Source organism: Mobula birostris, chromosome 8, assembly GCF_030028105.1.
Source record: "Mobula birostris isolate sMobBir1 chromosome 8, sMobBir1.hap1, whole genome shotgun sequence".
NCBI classification, from domain to species: domain Eukaryota; kingdom Metazoa; phylum Chordata; class Chondrichthyes; order Myliobatiformes; family Myliobatidae; genus Mobula; species Mobula birostris.
In genome coordinates this window covers 17,383,537-17,403,946 of record NC_092377.1, presented here as the reverse complement: position 1 = coordinate 17,403,946, position 20,410 = coordinate 17,383,537, and the positions used below count along the sequence as shown (strand labels likewise).

Sequence of the window (20,410 nt, the reverse complement as noted above, 5' to 3'; positions counted from 1 at the left end):
GGTATCGCCTGTCCATCACTTCAAACAGTTCAGGGTTCAAAGGGGGAGCCGCTCTAGACAGCTCTCTCTCCCGTCCCTTCATTACACATCTCCAAATGCTGCTCCATTGTCTTCCTTATCTCTCTCTCTCCAGAAGACAGGTGGCAGACCAACTGCTGATCACACAGGACAGCTAACATCTATGTGTATTCTTGTCACAGTACTTAATGAATACTTTGCTCCAGTATTCACTACGGAAAAGGATCTTGGCGATTGTAGGGATGACTTGCAGTGGACTGAAAAGCTTGAGAATGTAGATATTAAGAAAGAGGATGTGCTGGAGCTTTTGGAAAGCATCAAGTTGGATAAGTCACCGAGACTGGACGGGATGTACCCCAGACTACTGTGGGAAGCGAGGGAGGAGATTGCTGAGCCTTTGGCAATGATCTTTGCATTATCAATGAGGATGGGAGAGGTTCCGGAGGATTGGAGGGTTGTGATGTGTTCCCTTATTCAAGAACAGGGAGTAGAGTTATCCCAAGAAATTATAGGCCAGTGAGTCTTACTTCAGTGGTTGGTAAATTGATGGAGAAGATCTTGAGAGGCAAGATTTATGAACATTTGGAGAGGCATAATATGATCAGGAATAGTCAGCATGGCTTTGTCAAAGGCAGGTCGTGCCTTACGAGCCTGATTGAATTTTTTGAGGATGTAACTAAGCACGTTGATGAAGGTAGAGCTGTAGATGTAGTGTATATGGATTTTAGCAAGGCATTTGTTAAGGTACCCCATGCAAGGCTTATTGCGAAAGTAAGGAGGCATGGGATCCAAGGGGACATTGTTTTGTGGATCCAGAACTGGCTTGCCCACAGAAGGCAAAGAGTGGTTGTAGACGAGTCATATTCTGCATGGAGGTCGGTGACCAGTGGTGTGCCTCAGGGATCTGTTCTGGGACCCTTTCTCTTTGTGATTTTTACAAATGACCTGGATGAGGAAGTGAAGGGTTGAGTTAGTAAATTTGCTGATGACACAAAGGTTGGGGGTGTTGTGGATAGTGTGGAGGGCTGTCAGAGGTTACAGCGGGACATTGATAGGATACAGAACTGGGCTGAGAAGTGGTAGATGGAGTTCCACCCAGATAAATGTGAGGTGGTTCATTTTGGTAGGTCAAATATGATGGCAGAATATAGCATTAATGGTAAGACTCTCGGCAGCGTGGAGGATCAGAGGGATCTTGGGGTCCGAGACCATAGGACTCTCGAAGCTGCTACGCAGGTTGACTCTGTGATCTTCATCAATCGTGGGATTGAGTTTAAGAGCTGAGAGGTAATGTTACAGCTATACAGGACCTTGGTCAGACCCCACTTGGAGTACTGTGCTCAATTCTGGTCACCACACTATAAGAAGGATGCAGAGGAGATTTACAAGGATGTTGCCTGGATTGGGGAGCATGTCTTATGAGAATAGGATAGATATGAAGAGAAGTCCACTTTTATTAACTTCGGGGAAGGAGACTTTTAGATTCTGACCGGGTAAATATAGGGGTGTATGGGGTGTCCAGGGAGGGGTCGCATCTCTGCTGAAGGAACTTGTTGTGTGGCTGTCTGCATGCAACAGCGGCCACACCCTGGTACACTGCTTCGACAGGCAGCCTCATACTCGGGTGAGATGGGGACATGCCTGTCCTGGCACGAGAAGGCAGCTCTGCAGGTCTGAGCGGATGAGATCCATAGTGAGATCCAACAACTAGGAAAATTGTGCTGCGAAGCTCCGTGGAGAGTGAAGGACATGTCAAGTCACAGAAGATGTCACGGTCATCCACAGCAACCAAGGAGGAGCCCAGTCTGTAACACTTGTTCATGCAGCTGGACCCGGACTTCTGGATTGAGTGAGTGGAACTGCCCCAGTACAATGGCTTTTCCACTTGAATATACACTCCTGCTCAGGTTTCCTGTCATCCTCTTCATCATGATGGGCAGTCACCACCATTCAACTAGACTGGGTGCTTGGCCACCTCTGGTGAAGATTTTGGAGAGGACACTGTGGTTGAAGAGGACTGTCACACTGCACTCACTATGATATGAGGCAGTTAAAAGGGATTATATGTGCTTTTTATGATAATTGTAGACAATGTAACCCTGCCAGATCTGTTGTTTGTTTTCCAAGCCAGCTGTGTGTTAGTTCTGCAAAATTCCATCCCCCATGGACTGCAGGAAGCAAAGACAGAGGAATACCAGGAGGTATAACACAACTGGGAAGCTTTGCTGTTGATGAGGCAATGTGGACATTGAGGAAATGTAACAGCTTTGTTTATCAAAGACTGAGTGAGTGAGGCCTCCGTCGGTCAGGATCCCAGATGTTGTGTCCTAGCTGTCTAGATATGCAAGCCTGGGCAGTACAATCTGGAGAGCAAGCTCCCCATCTCCAGGCATCTGATGAACCCAAAGGAACGGCAGAACAGCAGTTTGGTTCGAGCAGCTTCGCAGGAATTGCTAGGCAGCATTGAACTCAATGTAGAATTGTCTTAGAGACTCCAGCTCCAGATTTTTCCCTCAGGGTTTACTCCCGAAGCCTTGCCCATGAGTGGATATAGTCACAAGGCAACTGAGGTTTGAGATCAGAGTTCTCCTTTTGGATGAGCTGCCAATTAATCAAAGATTCATTGATACCAATTTAAGAGGGGATTAGAGTATATTTTCTGCAATGAGCCCATTGTAGAAAATACACCCTAATCTCTTAAATTTTAAATTTCCCCTTGAGGTTATTGAAGAAATGTGTAACTAAACAAATGGAAATGTAATTGCAAATGACAGAGAAACATGCAATCTCAAGCTATATCAGCTAAAAGTGAATGTTTTTCATTGTTATTTCTAAGTTCCAGGATGGAATTTTGTAACAGATGGAAACATCAACTGTCCATTTCGCAACGTAACTCTGCCTTAAGTAATTAGGGCTGTGTTCCATTGGGTAAACCAGAGAATTCTTTTTACCACTGATATGTAGGCCACTGCAGGCAAAATATCTAATTTAGGCTGAAATAAAGTAACAGATCCATTAACAGAATAGGGACAGAAACACCAAAACTTCAAAGCTCAATGAGATTGGGACAGGCTACTTTTTGGCAAAGGCATGCTTGGTAAGTGGGAGGCCTTCAAAAGTGAAATTTTGAAAGTACAGAGTTTGTATGTTCCTATCAGAATAAAAGGTAGGGATAACAGGTAGAGGGAACCTTGGTGTTTGAGAGATATTGAGGCTCTAGCTAAGAAAAAGAAAGAGTTGTATAACTGGCATAGTCATAGTCATACTTTATTGATCCCAGGGGGAAATTGGTTTTCGTTACAGTTGCACCATAAACAATAAATAGTAATAGAATCATAAATAGTTAAATAGTACTATGTAAATTATGCCAGTAAATTAAGAAATAAGTCCAGGACCAGCCTATCGGCACAGGGTATCTGACCCTCCAAGGGAGGAGTTGTAAAGTTTGATGGCCACTGGCAGGAATGACTTCCTATGATGCTCTGTGCTGCATCTTGGAGGAATGAGTCTCTGGCTGAATGTACTCCTGTGCCCACCCAATACATTATGTAGTGATTGGGAGACATTGACCAAGATGACATGCAACTTAGACAGCATCCTCTTTTCAGACACCACCGTCAGAGAGTCACGTTCCATCCCCACAACATCACTGGCCTTACGAATAAGTTTGTTGATTCTGTTGGTGTCTGCTACCCTCAGCCTGCTGCCCCAGCACACAACAGCAAACATGATAGCACTGGCCACCACAGACTCATAGAACATCCTCAGCATCGTCCGGCAGATGTAAAAGGACCTCAGTCTCCTCAGAAAATAGAGACGGCTCTGACCCTTCTTGTAGACAGCCTCAGTGTTCTTTGACCAGTCCAGTTTATGGCATTGGCAGCAAGGAACAAATGAGGTCATTAAGGAGATTAAGAAATACAAGAGAACCCTTTAGATAGAAACCAGGAGGGCGAAAGGAAGGCATGAGGTTGTTCTAGCAGACAAGGTGAAGGGGAATCCAAAGGGCTTTGACAGATATATTAAGAGCAAGAGGGTAGCAAGGGACCAAATTGTTCCTCTTGAAGATCAGAGTGGTCATCTATGCATTGAGCTAAAAGATGAGGGAGATCTTAATTTTTTTTTGGCATCTGCATTTACTCACAGACGTAGAGTCGATAGAAGTGAGGTAACACAGCAGTGAAGTCATGGAATATATATGCATTACAGAAGAGGAGGCTCTTGCTATCGTGACAAATTGATGATGATGGCATCCGTCTGTCTCAAAGGACAATGGATAGTGGCACTGGAGTGACCTCTCCAGGGCACAAACCTGGACAGAAGGTATGGAGATCCTGGGATACCCAGTTGTCAAGATCCCCCCCTTGGCAAATTGGGGTGGATAAATCCCTAGGGCCTGACAAGGTGCTCCCTTGGACCTTGTGGGATGCTAGTGCAGAAATTGCAAGGACCCTAACAGAGATATTTAAGACATTCTTAGCTACAAGTGAGGTGTCAGAGAATTGGAGGATAGCTAATGTTGTTCTGTTGTTTAAGAAAAGCTCTAAGAATAAGCCAGGAAATTACAGGCTGGCGAGGCAAATGTCAGTAGTGAGTAAGTTATTGGAAGGTATTTTAAACGAAGTATTTGGATAGACAGGGACTGATTAGGGATTGTCAAAATGGCTTTGTGTGTGGTAGGTCATGTCCAACTATCTTACAGAGTTTATCAAGGAAGTTACTAGTAAAGTTGATGAGGTGGATGTTGTCTATATGGACTTTAGCAGCCTTTTTAAAAGATTGGTCTCAAGAAGTTTAAGTCAGTTGGCATTCAGGATGAGGTAGTAAATTGGGTTAGATATTGGCTTCATGGGAGAAGCCAGAGACTGGTAGTAGATGGTTGCCCCTCTGACTGGAGCCCTGTACAGGTTACTTGTCATTAATAGTCAATGATCTGGATGATATGGTAAACTGGATCAGCAAATTTGTGAATGATACCAAAAATGGGGTGCAGTGGACAGCAACTAAGGCTATCAATACTTGCCTTGGGATCTGGATGAGCAGGAAATATGGGCTGAAAAATGGCAAATGTAATTTAATGCAGACAAGTGTGAGGTGTTGCACTTTGGGAGGACAAACCAGGGTAGTGCTTACAAAGAGTGGTAGGGCACCGAAGAGTACAGTTGAACTCCTGGGATCTGGGTATACAAACTCATAAATCGTCAAAAGTGGCATTACAGGTAGAAAAGATCATAAAGAGAGCTTTTAGCATGTTGGCCTTCATAGATCAACATACTGCATACTGGAGCTGGGATGTTGTATTGAAGTTGTATAAGGCATTAGTGAAGCCTAATTTGGAGTACTGTGCTATTTTGTTCATCTACTCACAGAAAAGATGAGGCTGAAAGAGACCAGAGAAAATTTACAAGGATGTTGCTTGGACTTGAGGGCCTGAGTTATACGGAAAGGTAGAGTAAGTTAGGATTTTATTCCCTGGAGTGTAGGAGAAAGAAGGGAGATTTGATAGACATATTCAAAATTATGAGCGGCACAGATAGGGTAAATGCAAGTAGACTTTTCCCACTGAGGTCATGATTTATGGGTGAAGGGTGAAATGTTTAAGAACATGAGGGGGAACTTCTTCGCTCAAAAGACGGTGAGTGTATGGAATGAGCTGCCAGTGGAAGCGTTGGATGCAGGTTGTATTTCAACTTAAGAGATATTTAGATAGGGACATGGATGGGAGGGGTATGGGGTGTAGGTCAATGGGACTAGGCAGCATAATAATTCTCACAGACTAGATGGGATGAAAGGCCTGTTTCTCTGTTGTAGTTTTGTATGAATCTGAGACAAATTGTCCAACATTAAGCTCCATATTTGAGTTAAATGTGTATTGCCTGCACTTAATTTGGAACAAAAAAAAGTGAAATGTCTTCATAACTAGCTGAAGCATGATTAACTTTTAAGGTGACACTCAAGGACACAATAGAATTACCTGCATATGAAAACCAGTCAATTTGTGAATGACAGCAAATTAATTCCTTTTCTCCAATACATTTCCTTCAATCAAATAAACACCCATTTTCTTTACAACTTTGTTCTTTTTCCAATAGAAGACCAATCCTTTGTACAAGTACCTTAATTTTACACTAGATACCATGGAAGGGAAAGCAACAAACTTTTAGATTACATATTTGATTTTTTTTTATTATTGATCATCGTCGACCATCACTCCATTGATCAAGTCTTGAGCTCCAGCCACTGGGCCTTCATCTTCCTCTAAATTATACAGCATCAGTTTGGTCTGCTGTAGAATCCAGTATATTTAACCTTGCATGCTTTTGAAGTACTGGAAGTGCTTTTGAAAACAAAATTTGTTGAAGTAAGTACTGTCCTATTTGTAAAACTTAATACATTTTCCATCACATAGTCACAAACCCTGTGGAATTTAATCCTCTTAAAATCCTGTTAGTACAATTAACTAATGCTATTCAATTGATGTGATAAGGCACACTCCAAATTTTTTTGAATTAATGCTACATTTGTTTAACTAAGGAACAATTTTGAATCATTGTTTTCTGAAGATAGTAATGTAAATTTAATAGAGCAGAAGTAAGGGGCTGGCAATTTGCACCAAGCCAATTGTGAAAATGTGATTTATTGCCTTCTGCATCAGCTTAAGATAACAAACCTTAGTTAGAATCATTTCAACAGCCAGGGCTAATCAGAACAGACTTCAATGATTCCATGGAGGGAAGAATTCTGATGGCTGGTTGTTTTGATAGCTTATCCAACCAAAGCTTGGGCATGTAGGCTGTTAGGAGAACAGTGTAAGCCTTTAACCCATTAATCCCCTGTCCCAGTATGAAGTCAAGTTGGAAATGGACAATCTACCTCACAGAGTGCAAGGGTTTGTTGCTTAACATCCCAGGTTTCCATTTTCAGGGAGTGACATTGGTCCACTTTGTAATTCTCCACATAACAAAGATCTATTAAAGTAATTATAATTCACATCATTGTATTTAGTCAATGACTCTGGGTTATAATTGGTTTGGTGTCATGTTAGCTTTCTTGAAGGTTATATTATCCAGTTTGTAGCTCCCAGCTTTCCTGATTATTTGCGACAGGATAATATTGCTGAAGATTACATACTGCAAGTCAGAAACTGCTAAGCAATGGCTTTACACAATATAAACTAATACTATTGCCCTCTTTAATCTTACTGGTGGTCCATAAAACTCCATTATTCAGAGGGGGCGTAGGCAACCTGCAACCTGGTTTCAACTTAGTAAACTATTTGCTCCTTCCACTTTTTGCCAAGTGGAGAACACCCTCAATCCAATTTGATTTTGGTACACTGAAGGCTATTTCAGGAAATACGGGGTATAGAAGGGAGGAACTAATAGATTGACAACTTTAGGTAGGTAGAACATTAGAAAAATAATTTCCTTTTCCAAAATCCCAGTCCAACCAAAACAGTATTAGTCAGGAATTGACCATCTGCTATCTGAAAGATCATAGAACAGTAGGACCCTTAGCTCACATTATGCCAAACTTTTAAGCAACTTCACAGTCAATCTTAACTTTTCCCTCTGACATACTTCACAACCTTGCATTTTCCTTTTATCTATATACCTACGTATCAGGCTCTACCCACCATCCCCGCAGTGCATTCAGGCACTTAGCGTAAAGATGAATTACCTCTAACATCTCCCCTGAACATTCCTCCACTCTTGCTATTCTTTTGTATTGGCTATTACTACCATGGGGAAAAACAGCACTGGTTTTCAGAGCTTGGGAGAAGAGTTCAGATATCACAGCATATAACTAAGTGTGGGATCAGATAGATTTCACCTTCCCATTCCACTGATTCCCCACCCCAAGCTTTACAACAGGGATGGCTGCTGCAGAAAATGGGTTCAGTTCATTTAGTGGTTTAGATTATTTGATAACTTAGTATCTTCTTTATCTTTTAATTATTCTAAATAATTTGAAGGAAATCAAGATGGATGGAAGACAGTTAAAAGCATAATAATTCTTTAACAGCCTCTGTGCTGTTGCTTGCAACCTCTCTGGTAGTAGGATAGGGGTGGAATGGCGGTAGAGGTGGTGCAGAGTTCACCCAGCCTTTTTCATTTGGAGCCAAAGAACTGCAAATGACACAGAGAAACAGAGCTTTCTGCACATGTCCATGCCAACCATGAGACCACCCACACAAATCCTATTTGTCTGCATTACGCCCATATCCCCCAACACCCGGCCTTTAGTCATTGTAATTGTATCTGCTTCCACCATCTCTCCTCTGGCAGCTTATTCCATATAAATACCCACCTTGGATAGAAATTTGCCCTCTCACATTTAGGATGATAATCATTATAGGCAGTGGACTGGATTGAGCACAGCTGTCTTATGAAATGGCCATATCAGGCTGCATACTCTTCAACACACCCATGAACTTTTGGTCTCTTCAATGATCACACTGACACAAGGAGCATGAAGATAGAGTGAGGAAAAAGATGAAACTGAATTTGTTCACACAGATTTAATCCAACTTTTGTCATGTCTTTTAGTTTTTGTTTTAAACACATTTCCTGTGACAAATATAGGGAGGAATTTTTTTATTTGAAACAATAAAAATGTAAAAATACAAATGAACATACATATAACCAAATAAAAATAAATAGGGCTAACAGAGTTCATACAAAATCAGGAAAATCATATAACTGTAAAACAAAGATATTACAAATTACAACACAAATGTGTAAACACATAAACCAACACAATAAAGTGGTGTTTAGTTAGCACATTTAGGAATTGGAAAATTCACTCCATTGATATTTAGTAGTGAAGTATCATATACCAGCTAATCGCATTTCCATCTATAGGGCAAAACTTATTACTGTAATAATTATTAGCCAGATTGGGGGGAGGGGGGAGAAGAGAGAGAAAGTACAGGCAATACTTGGTAATCTCAAGCGAGAAAGAAAAATGATTTTTCACCAAACCATTCAAGTTATTTTGGAAAAATTCTATATTGCCAATATAACATTTATTGCATGTTACCATGACCTTAATATTGCACAGTATTTTGCTTCACTGAATTCACATCACAAATTAGTGAGAATACCCTGATCAATTTTGGGTATCAACATTACGGTCTATAATAAATTAAATCCTAGAATCATATGCACTACGGCACATGCATCTTGGAATATAATGGTGCAACTGACAGAAATATGTAAAATGTCAATGCAAACATTTTCAATAAATGTATACCTTGACTATTGCTCAGTTTATTCAGCTTTGTATTTATCAACTGCTTCAGAATAAAATTTACCAGTTAGTGTGATAATCTTGACTGATTCAGAGCCCTGTAGAAGCTATAGTAACCGTGAACTGAAAATACTATAGAAACACACCTTACAGGGACATTGGCAATTAACTTGTCAATAATAAAGTGGGTCGGGTTATCGATTTTAGCACTTGGATCATGTTAACAGAAATGTAACAACAAATGAAGATACTACAATTTAAAAGTATCTGGATTATTCACACTTACAAATGATCTGATCATGTGTGAATCATAAACGATCGTTGCTGCTCTCTCTTCCCCCATCTCCCCGCCCCACCAAATCTCTTGAATCACTGCAAAGATGATGTACTCCTTTTCTTCCAAGGTTACACCATGCTTGTAGAAAAAGCAGTCTATGTGGCAATAAATAAAAAAGCAAGGCAGTGCCATGAGTGATTTGGCCACAAAAATAGCTTCATTCTTGAAAATATTTCAAGGCAGCTGATCTACTTAGTAAGAGGTTAATTTGTACCAGAGCTATACCCACTCAAGACAACCTTTAGCAAGTGACTGATGCAACATTCAGCCCATTGTTATCATTTAAGAGCAAGCTTGTTGCTTTCTGCAGAGAGCCTAGCAGGGTGTGATGCACATCTGTCAGGTTCAATTCTAGCTTTCTTCTTAGAGTGGCTGAAAAGTAAAAGGGAGAGGAGGAGTGGCGATACTTTTATTTCCTGGTGGCAAACACAGTCACATTAGCTTAAGGCCCAAAGTCTGTTCTGTAATCTTTCTGAGCACTGATATTTGATTCAGGTAGGCAGTTTGGAACTAGAAGTACTCACTTAACAAAACACAAACATTAAGTTAACCTAGTCAAGACATAACTAAATATTAATGTTGTTCTGTGATTAAACATTAATTAGGTTTAAATTACTGTTTCCCTTATAAATGAAAGAGCTGTACTGTTGATAATGCTGGTCAACACAAATATCGTGGTGGAGAACGTCTCAAAAACTTTTGATATCCAGAACAGACAATAAATGCTTTCATGGAAGCTTCTGTACAGATCTCTCCACCTTCTCCCAACTAATATCTTAAATGCAACCTCAAATACATATTCTATTTGCAGCAAATGGCTTCCACTTTTCATTGCATGCATTTCTATGGCTTCTCCAAGTGTCATTTCAAAATAATGCTGAATAACAAAACATTCTCTATAATGACTTTATAACCATTAAGAAATTGATAAAGTTAATTTTACTTGAGGAACATTATTCCGTTTTAACTTTTACATGATGGATGGAGACTAGTTATTAAAATCTCATTGGAAAGGGAGATATCAGTGTGGTGAAGGGAACATATAGTGAGCAATAATCACTCAGATCTGGTACAGCAGAGTTAAATATAGAATGAAGCTGAGTATACCCAGTATAATCCAGTAAGATTTCAGTACCACTTTTCCTTTCTACTCATGCTACACTGCTACAAGTCATCTGAATTGATCAGTTACATTTTATGAACCCCTGCCAAAAATAGCGTGGAAAATGTCCTAAACTAATTTCACATCAACTGAATGCACGTGAAGAAACTTTTACTCCCTTTTTCGAATGGATGCAAAACCATGCCAGACATGTGGATGTGTACTGCTTCACCTGTGCTTCTCTAATCCAAAGGGTTGCTTTAAAAATGAAAGACTAATTTCCACTAATGCAGTACAACTTGTTAACCAATTGAAATTTTGATAGGAGTCAATCCCTAATAGCTATTGATTGTGAGCACTCTTCCCAATTGGTTAATCACTCTATTGTAACAGAACTGAAAATATACAGATTTTTCCTTTGACCTAAATGTTACATAACCCTTCAATGAAGTTCTATAAAGTCAATGCAACATTTGCTATTTTTGATAGTTGTAGTTTTGTTTAAATGCGACAAAGAAATAAAAATGAAATACCAATGCAATGCTCCCATCCTGCAGATCGTGTTGTTAATAGTGCAAAAATGTATGCTAAAAATGTTGCAATCAACAGGACTTTGCAGTATTATCAACTTCTGACCAGAGCATAAAGTACAGATTTTTCTCATATTACAATAATTGCTGAATATGTTTTCTACTTTATACAGTTAAGGAATATCCTATGTAGAATTTGTGGTTTACATGTTAAACACACATAAATAACAAACACCAGTCCTTGATATAACATAACATGTGCTTCAAACTGACCAATAATGAGCAGTTTGGCACTAATGCTTTGTTTTTCAGTATTCTTGGCTTGTATTACCAATAAATTAGTCCATTTTACACTGCATTTTTATTCCAGTTTTAGTAATAATGCCAATTTGCTTCTCCATTTCATTTTGAAGATGACTCCTGAATCTGTAAATGTGATTCACATTTCACTGCACACCAATGTGTGTAACCCCATCCCATGCCCCCCCACCCCAATTTACCCCATCCTAATGTTCCATTACTGCATGGACGCAAAGCTTACAGCTCTAGCAAGAGTAACGTGGTAACAAAAGAACCACGGAAAGCAGGAAAATACCTTGAGGCTACATAATTAAATGGCAAGCAAATGTTCTCATTAACACAGGCCAAGTCAAAAATGTGGTCTGTTGATATGTGCTTTGCCACTTTAAAAGAGACTACAAAACAATGCTACTCATGCAAAGAATTGTCTTTATCTTCTCCATTATGTTTGTACTGGCTTAAATGGTTGCTGTAGTCAGAGTCGGAGGCTGTGATACGAGAATGGTGGGTTGGACTGCTCTTCAGTTTGGGCTGTCCAGGCAAACTGGGGCTTGTTATTTTCAGGCCACATGCCGAATCCAGTGCACCATCTGGATCAATCATCACGTTGATGGCTAAAAAGTGAAAACATAGCAACCATAAAAGAGGTATCACTTCAATCACAATAATAAAGCTGTCAGGGCTTCACAATTTGTATTCAAAGTTCAAAGCAAATTTATTATACTAGACACAACCTTGAGATTCACAGGAAAATAAGTACAATAGAATCAATAGAAAACCATTCATAAAGACCAACAAACATCCAATGTGCAAAGGAGGACAAATTGTGCAAAATAATAAAAAGCAGGGCCCTTAATATTATTAAGGATCACACCTATCTATCCAGCATACTCTTTGACTTTCGACCATCAGGCACGAGACTCCAATGCATAAAAATAAGAACGGTCAGGATGAGAAACAGTTTCTTCCCCCAAGCCATTAGGTTTCTGAACTCCCTGCCACATTTTATTTAAAGTGTCACTGGTTAATTTGTTCCTTAACTTACAGTATTTAATATTAATGCCCTTTAGTTTGTTATTTATGTGCGATTCATCTGTAGATTTTATTTTTTGCTTCATAGGTTATTGTGTGCTGTGTGTGTTACGTGTACTACTGTGCGAAACATTGTCTCATTTCTATATATATGATATGGTTATATACATTAAATACATGTACATAGTTAAATGACAATAAACTTGTCTTGACTTAACGAGGTGCAGAATCCTTGAAAACAAGTCCACAGACTGTGGAGTCAGTTCAGTGCTGAGGCAAGTGAAGACATCCACGGCACTTCAGGAGTCTGATGGTTGTAGGGCAATAATTGTTTCTGAATCTGGTAGCCTGGCACTCGAGGCTCCTGCACGTCCCACCCGATGTCAGTAGTGAGAAGAAAAGGAGATGTGTCAAATGCAGGCAGACTTGACAGGCTCCTGTGGGGGAGTCATTTGAGTCACCTGGGACTATAATCACTGGAATTCAGAAAAATGAGAGGAGATCTTATAGAAACATATAAAATTATGAAAGGGATAGATAAAATAGAGGCAGGAAAGCTGTTTCCACTAGTAGGTGAGACTAGAACTAGGGGACATAGCCTCAAGATTAGAGGGTAGACTTAGGACGGAGTTGAGGAGGAACTGCTTTTCCCAGAGAATGGTGAATCTGGGGAATTCTCTGCCCAATGAAGCAGTGGAGGCTACCTCAGTAAATATATTTAAGACAAGGCCAGGTAGATTTTTGTGTAGTAAGGTAATGAAGGGTTATGGGGGAAAGGCAGGTAGGTGGAGATGAGTCCATGATCAGATCAGCCATGATCTTATTGAATGGCAGAGAAGGCTTGATAGGCTAAATGGCAGACTCTGGCTCCTATTTATATGTTTTTATATTCTTTATGTTCCCCCTCCCATAGTCCAGCACAAACCTGTTTTTCCAAATCTGCAACCCCATGACTACTGTGACATTGCCCTTCTGGCATGCATTTTCTATCTCTCGTAATTTGTAGATCACATCCTTACTACTGTTTGGGGGTCTGTACACAACTCCCATCAGGGCCTTTTTACCCTTGCAGAGATATTTAGATGGGTACATGAATGTGATTAAAATGGAGGGATATGGACATTGTATAGCGTAACATAGAACATAGAATAGTACAGCACAGGACAGGCCCTTCAGCCCGCAATGTTGTGCCGACCCTCAAACCCTGCCTCCCATATAACCCTCCACCTTAAATTCCTCCATATCCCTGTCTAGTAGTCTCTTGAACTTCACTAGTGTATCTGCCTCCACCACTGACTCAGGCAGTGCATTCCACGCACCAACCACTCCCTGAGTAAAAAACCTTCCTCTAATATCCCCCTCAAACTTCCCACCCCTTACCTTAAAGCCATGTCCCCTTGTATCGAGCAGTGGTGCCCTGGGGAAGAGGTGCTGGCTATCCACGCTATCTATTCCTCTTAATATCTCATATACCTCTATCATGACTCCTCTCATCCTCCTTCTCTCCAAAGAATGAAGCCCTAGCTTTAATCTCTGATCATAATCCATACTCTCTAAACCAGGCAGCATTCTGGTAAATCTCCTCTGTACCCTTTCCAATGCTTCCACATCCTTCCTATAGTGAGGCAACCAGAATTGGACACAGTACTCCAAGTGTGACCTAACCAGAGTTTTATACAGCTGCATCATTACCTCGCGACTCTTAAACTCTATCCCTCGACTTATGAAAGCTAACACCCCATAAGCTTTCTTAACTACGTTATCTACCTGTGAGGCAACTTACAGGGATCTGTGGACGTGTACCCCCAGATCCCTCTGCTCCTCCACACTACCAAGTATCCTGCCATTTACTTTGTACTCTGCCTTGGAGTTTGTCCTTCCAAAGTGTACCACCTCACACTCCTCCAGGTTGAACTCCATCTGCCACTTCTCAGCCCACTTCTGCATCCTATCAATATCTCTCTGCAATCTTCAACAATCCTCTACACTATCTACAACACCGCCAACCTTTGTGTAGTCTGCAAACTTGCCAACCCACCCTTCTACCCCCACATCCAGGTCATTAATAAAAATCACGAAAAGTAGAGGTCCCAGAACAGATCCTTGTGGGACACCACTAGTCACAACCCTCCAATCCGAATGTACTCCCTCCACCATGACCTTCTGCCTTCTGCAGGCAAGCCAACTCTGAATCCACCTGGCCAAACTTCCCTGGATCCCATGCCTTCTGACTTTCTGAATAAGCCTACCGTGTGGAACCTTGTCAAATGCCTTACTAAAATCCATATAGATCACATCCACTGCACTACCCTCATCTATATGCCTGGTCACCTCCTCAAAGACTTTATCAGGCTTGTTAGACACGATCTGCCCTTCACAAAGCCATGCTGACTGTCCCTGATCAGACCATGATTCTCTAAATGCCCATAGATCCTATCTCTAAGAATCTTTTCCAACAGCTTTCCCACCATAGACGCAAGGCTCGCTGGTCTATAATTACCCAGTCTCTCCCTACTACCTTTTTTGAACAAGGGGACAACATTCGCCTCCCTCCAATCCTCCGGTACCATTCCTGTAGACAACGAGAACATAAAGATCCTAGCCAGAGGCTCAGCAATCTCTTCCCTCGCCTCGTGGAGCAGCCTGGGGAATATTCAGTCAGGCCCCGGGGACTTATCTGTCCTAATGTATTTTAACAACTCCAACACCTCCTCTCCCTTAATATCAACATGCTCCAGAACATCAACCTCACTCATATTGTCCTCACCATCAAGTTCCCTCTCATTGGTGAATACCGAAGAGAAGTATTTATTGAGGACCTCGCTCACTTCCACAGCCTCCAGGCACATCTTCTCACCTTTATCTCTAATTGGTCCTACCTTCACTCCTGTCATCCTTTTGTTCTTCACATAATTGAAGAATGCCTTGGGGTTTTCCTTTACCCTACTTGCCAAGGCCTTCTCATGCCCCCTTCTTGCTCTTCTCAGCCCCTTCTTAAGCTCCTTTCTTGCTACCCCATCTTCCTCAATAGACTCATCTGATCCTTGCTTCCTAATCCTCATGTATGCTGCCTTCTTCCACCTGACTAGATTTTCCACCTCACTTGTCACCCATGGTTCCTTCACCCTACCATTCTTTATCTTCCTCACCAGGACAAATTTATCCCTAACATCCTGCAAGAGATCTCTAAACATCGACCACATGTCCATAGCACATTTCCCTGCAAAAACATCAACCCAATTCACACCCGCAAGCTCTAGACTTATAGCCTCATAATTTGCCTTTCCCCAATTAAAAATTTTCCTGTCCTCTCTGATTCTATCCTTTTCCATGATAATGCTAATGGCCAGGGAGCGGTGGTCACTGTCCCCCAGATGCTCACCCACTGAGAGATCTCTGACCTGACCCGGTTCGTTACCTAATACTAGATCTAGTATGGCATTCTCCTTAGTCGGCCTGTCAACGTACTGTGACAGGAATCCGTCCTGGACACACTTAACAAACTCTGCCCCATCTAAACCCTTGGAACTAATCAGGAGCCAATCTATAGTAGGGAAGTTAAAGTCACCCATGATAACAACCCTGTTATTTTTGCACCTTTCCAAAATCTGCCTCCCAATCTGCTCCTCGGTATCTCTGCTGCTACCAGGGGGCCTACAGAATACTCCCAATAGAGTAACTGCTCCCTTCCTGTTCCTGACTTCCACCCATACTGACTCAAAAGAGGATCCTGCTACATTACCCACCCTTTCTGTAGCTGTAATAGTATCCCTGACCAGTAATGCCACCCCTCCTCCCCTTTCCCCACCTCTATCCCTTTTAAAGTACTGAAATCCAGGAATATTGAGAATCCATTCCTGCCCTGGTACCAGCCAAGTCTCCGTAATGGCCACTACATCATAATTTCATGTATGTATCCAAGCTCTCAGTTCATCACCTTTGTTCCTGATGCTTCTTGCATTGAAGTACACACACTTCAGCCCTTATACCTTACTGTCTTTACACCGTTTATTCTGCTTCTCTTTCCTCAAAGCCTCTCTGTATGTTAGATCTGGCTTTGCTTCGGGTCCCATACCCCTTGCAAATTAGTTTAAACCCTCCCGAACCATGCTAGTAAACCTACCTGCAAGGATATTGCTCCCCCTCAAGTTCAGGTGCAACCCATCCAATCTGTACAGGTCCCACTTTCCCCAGAAGAGATCCCAATGATCCAAAAATCTAAAACCCTGCTCTCTGCACCAACTCCTCAGCCACACATTCAACTGCCATCTCCTCCAATTCTTACCATCACTATCATGTAGCACTGGCAGCAATCCTGAGAACGCCACCACTGAGGTCCTGTTCTTCAGCCTTCTGCCTAGTTCCTGAAACTCTCACTTCAGGACCTCATCCCTCTTCCTGCCTATGTCGTTGGTCCCAACATGTATCACGACTTCTGGTTGCTTTCCCTCTTGCACCAGGACGTCGTGCACCCAGTCAGAGACATCCTGGACCCTGGCACCCGGGAGGCAACAAACCATGCGGTTGTCCTTCTCACGTCCACAAAATCTCCTGTCTGCTCCCCTGACTACAGAGTCTCCAATGACGACAGCTCTCCTCTTCTCCGTCCCATGTATTAGTTTAGTTAGCTATTTTATTACTAATGTATTTGGTCTGGCACAACATTGTGGACCAAAAGGCCTGTTCCTATGCTGTACTGTTCTATGCTCCATTAATGCTTAGTGCTCATTTTGAGGAAGGATTTATTTTCTTCAAGCAGTTCATCTTCCAACTGCTGAGCAGTTCATCTTCCAACTGCTGAGTTCTTCCAACACAACCGCAATGTACTTCAGTTGCTTTAATTCCATTTATTTTGGTAATGAGACAACTACTCATAAACTAAAATTTCTCCAGAACTGCCAGCACTCCAATGGTTATACTTTGTGCTCTGTAGAGATCATTTAGCTTACTATCTTGGACCAAGGCAGCCAGAAATAGCAATAACTGAACTATATTATGTTGAGCAAGGGCCCTTAGTATTGTTAAGGATTCCACCCACCCATCCACTCAGCATCCTCTTTGACTTTCTACATCAGGCAGGAGAACCTGATGCATGAAAACAACGGTCAGGATGGGAAACAGTTTTCCCTCCGGCCATTAGGCTTCTGAACTGCCTGCCACATTGCATTCAAAGTATCACTGGTTAATCTGTTCTGTACCTTAAAATATTTAATTTATGCAGTTCAATTTGTTTATTTATGTGTAATCCATCTGTAGCTTTCATCCTTACTTTCATAAGTCATTGTGTTATGTATACTACAGTGCTTTACACCCTGGTTTGCAGAAACATTTTCTGTTTGACGGTATACATGCATATAGTTAAACGACAATAAATTTGACTCAACTAATCTAATTATTCGTTGGTTGCATTACAATGAGATTGCAAAAAATCGTTTTACCTTGGAGTTGTTTCTCTACTCTTTTCAGCTCCTGTAGGATCAATGAAATCTCCTTGGAGAAGAAGGGAAAAAAAATCAAATGGGTTGAGAACAAAATCTTCAAAACCAAGTGGAACATATTAAATATTTTGATATTTTCAAGACATTTTTCTGACAAAATTGTTCAAAGTAAATTTTATTATCAAAGTACATATACAACACTAAGATTCATTTTCTTGCAGGCATATCCAATAAATCCAAGAACCATAATAGAATCAATGAAAGACTGCACCCAACAAGGCGGACAAATGACCAACATGCAAAAGACAACATACTATGCAAAAGCAAAAACAAAGGTGAAATAATAATAAATAACCAATAAATAGAGAACATGAGATGAGGAGTCCTTGAAATTGAGTCCATAGGTTGTGAGGACAGTTCAGTTGAGTAAAATTATCCCCACTGGTTCAACAGCCTGACTGTTGATGGTACTAAGTATCCTTGAACCTGGTGATGTGGGTACCTTCTTATTAGTGGCAGCAGTGAGAAGAGAGCATGACCTGGGTGGTGGGGGTCCCTGATGATGGAAGCTGCTCTCCCGCAATGGCACTCTGTGTAGATATGCTCAATAGTGATGAGGGCTTTACCTGTGATGGACTGGGCTGTATCCACTAATTTATGTAGGATTTTCCATTCAAGGGCATTGGTGTTTCCATACCAGGTTGTGAAATTGAAAGACTAACTGCACTTTGGAAAAGATTGCAAAGTTAAAGACTTCATATCGATATGGAGGAAGGCATGAAATAATCAAGGATAACTCTGCACAAAGCTCACTACGTATAAACGGAACATGATTCAGCAATTCAAATTATTTTCAGACTTTGTAAAGAAAGCCAAGATATCTTTTCATTAGAAATAGTCCTGGCTAGGAATTGCTGCTCGGATGGGATATAATGGTTAATGACAAAGACCAATTTTACTAGAATTCTAGAATCAATTACTAATTGTCACTCCTGTAAAACATTATTCATTCGCAATATCGAAAATAAAATTTGTACTGACCAGTGACCAATATTGGCTGGACTGTTTAAAATGACTGCATTGTCTAATTGCAATATTAATGAGCAATTGCACATAGGTATATATGCTTTCAGAAATATAACATAAATAGGCATCTGTTAGTCCCGTGAGACCATGGATTTGCACCTTGGAAGGTTTCCAGGGCACAGGCCTGGGCAAGGTTGTATGGAAGACCAGCAGTTGCCCATGCTGCAAGTCTCCCCTCTCCACGACACCAATGTTGTCCAAGGGAAGGGCATTAGGACCCATACAGCTTGGCACCAGTGTCGTCGCAGAGCCATGTGTGGTTCAGTGCCTTGCTCAAGGACACAACACACTGCCTCAGCTGAGGCTCAAAATAGCGACCTTCAGATCACTAGACCGACGCCTTAACCACTTGGCCACGCGCCAACACGAAATATGACATATAGCTTAATTTTCAGCTTTCTATCTTTACAAATAGAACAGCATTTTAAAATGACAAATTTTCCCATTCTTGCCCTGTTAAAAGAAAATCTAGCTGGTTGTATTAGAAACAGAGGAGACCATCTCTTTGCCAAAATTAATTCAGTTGATAACTGGTGCATTCCACAGGTAAACAATAAAGGAAAGGGAAAACAAAATATAAGATCAGTAGCTTAATCAATCAAGTCTGCTCTTTGCGTTATCACAACAATTTAAAAAGAATGATAATTACACTGTTACCAGCATGTAAAACTTCAAATTTGTAATTTCACTGCAGTTAATATATATATTTTAACAATAGAATTAAGGAGGTGAAGTGCTTTGCTTGTAGTAGCACTGGATCTGGATAACTAACTGTGCTTCACATTTCTTGAAGTAATTTAACACAGGCAGCATATTGTTGAGAATAGAAATCTGTATTTACAATTGTTCTTAACAATAAAACATTTTCTGAATCCTATGTAATCAGTTGAATGCAAGCATGTACAGTTCATTCCATTTTAATTATCTGAAAATTGGCAATGTGCCACATTTTATACTCCTACTAAATCACAGCTTCATGCCACATTTTTAATTAAATTTATCTGATAATTGTCATCAATCTGTGGAAGATAATATTACTCATTTAAACATTTTACTGTAAAATTTCTTCAACTCAGTCACAGAAGTTATATCACTAGGGACACATTTATAAATAAAGCTGACTACTTATAAGCACACACAATGTCCACAAAATTGTAATCACAGAATTATGAGATCAGATTATCTGAAACGTGCTCCATCTTTTACATACTTTTAGTGCCAACCATTTAAAAATACAAAGGTATAGATTTCATTAAAAAGTTAATATTAATTAACAATTATTTATAAGGATTTAGGAAATTCTTTTACGCACTAA

General features: G+C 40.7%; 1 protein-coding gene across 9 annotated transcripts in view; it reads right to left on the bottom strand.

Moving 5' to 3' along the window:
• Window positions 1–8,608: 8,608 nt before the first annotated feature.
• cep170aa (centrosomal protein 170Aa) overlaps window positions 8,609–20,410 on the bottom strand; it is a 181,532-nt gene continuing 169,730 nt past the window's right edge. For all 9 annotated transcript variants that reach the window (XM_072264845.1, XM_072264848.1, XM_072264847.1 and 6 more), the window contains 2 exons: window positions 18,010–18,061; window positions 8,609–12,153 (listed from right to left, as the gene is read on the bottom strand). In XM_072264845.1, coding sequence (XP_072120946.1) covers window positions 11,948–12,153; window positions 18,010–18,061 — 258 coding nt within the window. In that variant the 3' untranslated portion in view covers window positions 8,609–11,947. The remainder of the gene's footprint in view (window positions 12,154–18,009; window positions 18,062–20,410) is intronic.